Source organism: Antrostomus carolinensis, unplaced genomic scaffold (assembly GCF_000700745.2).
Source record: "Antrostomus carolinensis isolate BGI_N321 unplaced genomic scaffold, ASM70074v2 scaffold9059, whole genome shotgun sequence".
Lineage (NCBI taxonomy): Eukaryota > Metazoa > Chordata > Aves > Caprimulgiformes > Caprimulgidae > Antrostomus > Antrostomus carolinensis.
In genome coordinates this window covers 31,460-36,671 of record NW_010336382.1, presented here as the reverse complement: position 1 = coordinate 36,671, position 5,212 = coordinate 31,460, and the positions used below count along the sequence as shown (strand labels likewise).

Below are 5,212 nucleotides of genomic sequence, written 5' to 3'. Positions count from 1 at the left end.
GAAAGGGGTGGGGGAGTGGGGTGGGGGTAGACTGTGACTGCCTGTGTCCTGTTTGGCTGCCAGCTAACGATCACAACCAGGAAAGACAGTACAGCCTAATGTTGGGCATGTACAATACAAAACGTCTAGGACTTCAGATGCTTTTCTTCTCCAGACCAAAAGGGCAGGCCACCATGTCATGAAAATGACATGTGATTTACATAAGACCAGAAAGGATTCCTGTTGAATGTTAAAACAAATAGAACCCAGTATTGAACAATTATGATTATTCCTGGATATATCATGTATAGCTCCTAAGTTCTGTACCATTGCTAAGGAAGTTCATCCAGCGTTCAACACATGCGTGGATGCTGATCTGACTTCTTTGCTACACGCAGTCACTGGTAGCACCACAAATGAAGGGTCCTACCATTCCCAGAACAGTCTGTACTGCTTGCTTTCATCATGTTCCTGAACTGCTTCCTGAAAAAACTCCTGACTCTTTCCTGGAGTTCACAGAGACTTTCCTGAGGAGATGCTCAGTGATAGAGTCATCCCTTGGCAGGGACAATAGAGCAGCTGGAAAGGTTTAGCACTACAGTTCTAGGGGTAAAGACTAAATCCTATTTCTGTTGATGTGAGAGAGGTAAATACAATATTAGAGCTAAATCTTGATTTGATTTCAGATAGTTTTCTTTTAATAAGAAAGTTCTTGTAAGATTGGAAGCATACATTTGGGAGATATTTTTTACTTGGTTTTGTTTGTGAGAGTTACATCATCATCCAAGAATACTGGTAATGCCATGCCATGAGCACTAATAACAAAAAGACTAGAAAAAACAGCTGCATGGAAAGAAGAGTGTTAACTTCTTGTAGAATTGTTCTCCCAGCAAAACAGAGGTTTTTTTCTAGTAATCCAGTACAATTACCAAAGAAAACCTGCTTCAAACTTAGTTGTGGAAACAAAACAATCAGTAGTAACAGAATTTACTTACTAGGCAAGGCAGAAAAGGAGTTAGTGATAAGTCTTATTCTTTGACAAATTACTTACATAATACTATTCTAAAATGCTGATTATGAATGCTTAACTTTTTCTCTTTTCTAGTTAGCTGCTAATATGGAAAACTATGGTGTGAGACTCAACACAATTTGTCCAGGATTTGTCAACACACCAATTCTTCAGTCAATAGATAAAGAAGAGAATATGGGACAATATTATTCATATAAGGATGAGATCAAAAATATGATGCAGTTCTACGGCGTGATGGAGTAAGTCAAGTCAGATACAGTGGTTTTTTGCCCTTTGTTAATGAAGAACAAGCATACACAATAGCACTTTCAGTAAAATTAAAATAAAAAGGAAATGCTGCCTCAGATAAAAGTCTATCAAATGGGTTATCCTGTATACCAGGAACAAATGTCAGATACCTAAGGCTATTTTAAGAGTATCGCCTACATAGTGATATTTTCCCTTTATGCTTTCCTATTTCCCAGCAAAGTGCAAATGAAATTCACAAGTTAAAGATGGTGTATTAGGTTTTTAATATCCCTTGATGTTCTTCCATAAATTTGTTTAATTAAACTTGTTGTGAGATACAGGGTATATAATTTGTATCGCATTTCCCCAATATTTGCAAGTGAACCAAGACAGAAGTCAGATAAATAACTAACTGGACTAAGTTCATAAGAGCACAGTAGTGACAATGGTGGATTAAATCAAAGATTTACCTAGCCCATAATGGTATTGCCAACAAAGGCCAAAAGCAGACAGATGGGAAAAATTGTGAGAACAAGACAAGCATAAAGTGATACTTTTTTAACATTTTCTGTCTCTAACAGTTAGCTGCTCACATACTTCTGCACAAAGGAAATTGTATGACTGTTGTTTCACCCACACTTTTTCATATATAAAATATATTGCACCTATTGACCAGAGCAAATTGCATGTGACAAAATTCTCCTTATGTTAATTTGTATGTCATTCCTGATACAGAAACAGGATAAATCAACAGCAAAGATCTGCAGAGGATTGTATAAGGATTAGTTCTGCCCTGACAGCGAAAACTTTGATAGGAAGCCCAGTGGCAGCTGGATGTCCACAGGGATTTATCAGTAATTAAAGCAAACAAATGATTTGTGAAGTTGTTGCTTTACAATGTATGTTCTGATCAAGGAGCCTGAATTTCTCTCCTGAAACACTCATACCACCTCTGTTTTTCTTGAAAATAAATTTGCTCAAATACCAGATTGTTTAATTTTCAGGGTATATAGATTTACATTGAATTTCTTTACTTGTCCTTTTCACATGTTCTGTTACATCATGATCTGAAATATCAATTTTTTTTTTCAGCCCATCAATAATTGCTGAGGGACTGATAACAATAATTGAAGATGATACTCTGAATGGAGAAGTTATGAAGATTACAGCATCCCAAGGGATTCATTTTCAACAATACAACCAAACACCTTTTACATCATCAAAGAGATAAATAATTGTTTTATACTAATTATTTTTGGCAATTCTTAAATATAAAAAAATTTAAAGAGAGTACTTTTGGGGAAAAAAAAAGTTAGTGTAGAATCTAGAACAGTGACAGTGTTGAAATATTTGTATCCTAATAACAGAGAGATGAACAAGGAAATCTGGTGTTGGAAGATGTTACCATCTTATTTTGATTCTATAAACACTAATAATAGTATTTCTTCAGTAGAATAAATACTTTGCCCTGAAAATCTTTGATTATGTAGTAATAGGGACCAGTTTTTTTCCTTCTGGTAGTTCTCAGCTACATGCTCCAATTGCATTCTGGTGGACCTGACTTAGTTTGTATAATTCCTTTCACTGTTGTAAGTGTCTACGTATTTACATCTTGAATTCTTCAGACCAGGAATTCAGTTCAGGAATCTAGAACACAAATACACCTATAAGGAGTAAAGAATTTATTTTTTCTTAGGAAATGTAAAATAGAACAAGAGGAAAAATTCTCTTTCTTCATTTATATATGCAACTGAATACGTTGCATATCACATAAGAAAGTATAGATTTTTTTATCTTCTTAGATTTTAGCTATTTATAAAATAGATCAGAAATATTTTTGCTTTCTTTTATAGATATATATGTGAATTTTTCTCTCTCTGTATATACAAGGATGAATACTTTGGCATTGATTGAAATGCCTACTTACTAATTAAATCTCATTTTCTAAACCTTTAAATCTAATTACTTGCCCTGATTGATTAAAAACTCAATTAAATCTTGAATAATCTGGGTTTTTTGTATTTTTTATATGTCCATTTTGGAATCTTGATACATATTCTTGGATGGAGCATGTCATATAGTGGCAATGAAAATAAAAAATGAGCTTCCTACCTCCTGAGTGCCACTGGATCTTCTGAATCCAGGTCAATCCCCAGCTACATTTATGAAACAAACCTTGGTAATCCATTGGTTGCATGCCTGACAAAAATAAATTTTTTACATGGTAACTTATTTAGGCTCATATCATAAGAAGATTCAATAACTCCTGGGAAAGTTAATATTTACCATCCTTAGGAGTACTGACTTTAATTTCACTGATGTAAGCATTGTATTTTTTCAGCATTGTAACTTAAAGAGTCGAAAGACTAATATTTACCTTCTGTGGAAGTCAGGGAGTAATAAGACTGTGGGAAGAAGAAAAGAAGCAGACACACATACCTTGAATTACTCATCGTTCTCCCCCCACCTCCATTTTTGGCTATGTTAAGATTATTTTTAAAGCCTACTTTGAATGCACACATGATGCTAGCGACACCATCAGCCTCCCTGAAATCATCTGTATATCCCTTTGGACTAACAACTACTATCTGATTTGATTGTAATAATTTCTACTTTTGTCTTATTAAAATCAGAGCATTTCCTAATAAGTGAAAGTGTAGTGCAAAAGGACTTAGGGCCTAACACTGATAATCATCTACCTCTGCTTCTGTCCTGGTTAGGCAGTATTTCAATGTAGTTTATAAACAAGGGAAGGTTTAACTATAATGACAGTATATGCAAATCATGTAACTAGCAAACACCACACTAAGTTAAATAGTAACTCAGCAGCTTCTTTTAATAACATACTTCAAATAATGATGTGAATATTGTAAATGTCACTATGCACATTGATGACATATTGTTGTTTTAACTGCTTTTGTTCATTTCTACTCCTTGCTGCCAAAAAAGAAATACCTGTTAAACAGGGAGCATTGAGTTTTCCAGGGGATCAATTAAAGAATATATAATTAAAGAATGTTAGTAATAAAAGGCCGGGATTCTGATGTACGCTCCCTGGAGGAAGAAAAGCAGAAAATTGAAAGTTAATTAGAGCCAATCACTTTAGACATTGCACAATTAACTTGTGGTATTGCACTGGTACAAAATTCTAATTCAGGGAACTGGCAGTATTTTAATAATGGATTCCATTTATGTGGTATATCAATAGTTACCCAAGACAAAATTAGATTAATAAAATATGTAATTAGACTCCACGACAACTGGAAAATCTGACCCTATATCTGGGAAAGAATTAAAGCCATATCTTTCTTATATGTAGAGGTCTGGTCTTCTGGATTATTTTTGTAACTCAAAGACAGAAGTTTTCAAATCAAAGCCATACAGAAAACTTCATGAAAGGCAGAAACTGCATTCACTTCCACCTGATAATCAAAAAAGGAAGTCTCAGAATGCAGTACATGCTCATTTGATCAAATAAACATTTATACTAAGATAAATCTCAAATTATTAGCACATCTGGAACTCACTGAAAGAAACAAGGAAATAACAATGAAGTAAAACTCTTGATGCAAATTCTAATAGGAAAAACTAATAGGAAAAATAGTCATCAAACTTCTACCTTTTAATTAAAAAAAAATAAAAATGCCCCAAACCAAATATTACAGTTTTCCAGCTTCAGTTAGTCTGTACTAAAACACATCTGAGTGTTTTATCTGCACAGGAAGAACAAGTCCTAAATATGTTTTGGAAAGGTTTTCTGTAAAACTTCCATCAACCTTTGGAAGTCTTCCAGAAAGCAAGAAAAAGAGCATATGTTTGATTTACAGACAGAGACACCCAGAGAAGCAGTAGGTAGAAAGATGAGTTAAAGGGAGAAAATAAGTTTCATTCCTGCAGAAAGATTGTTTTGAAACTTTGTATTCAGTTAAAAGTCTTGACATTATTCCAAGACTTAATTTATTTTGCCTGGGAGAT

General features: G+C 34.1%; 1 protein-coding gene across 1 annotated transcript; it reads left to right on the top strand.

Annotated features, from left to right (window-relative positions):
- Positions 1–1,084: 1,084 nt before the first annotated feature.
- On the top strand, positions 1,085–2,468 carry LOC104530288 (15-hydroxyprostaglandin dehydrogenase [NAD(+)]-like; the record flags this gene model as incomplete). Its single annotated transcript, XM_010174830.1, has 2 exons — positions 1,085–1,248; positions 2,330–2,468. Coding segments are annotated over 2 exons (303 nt in total), but the record flags the coding sequence as incomplete, so codon positions are not given.
- Between the last annotated feature and the right edge of the window lie 2,744 nt (positions 2,469–5,212).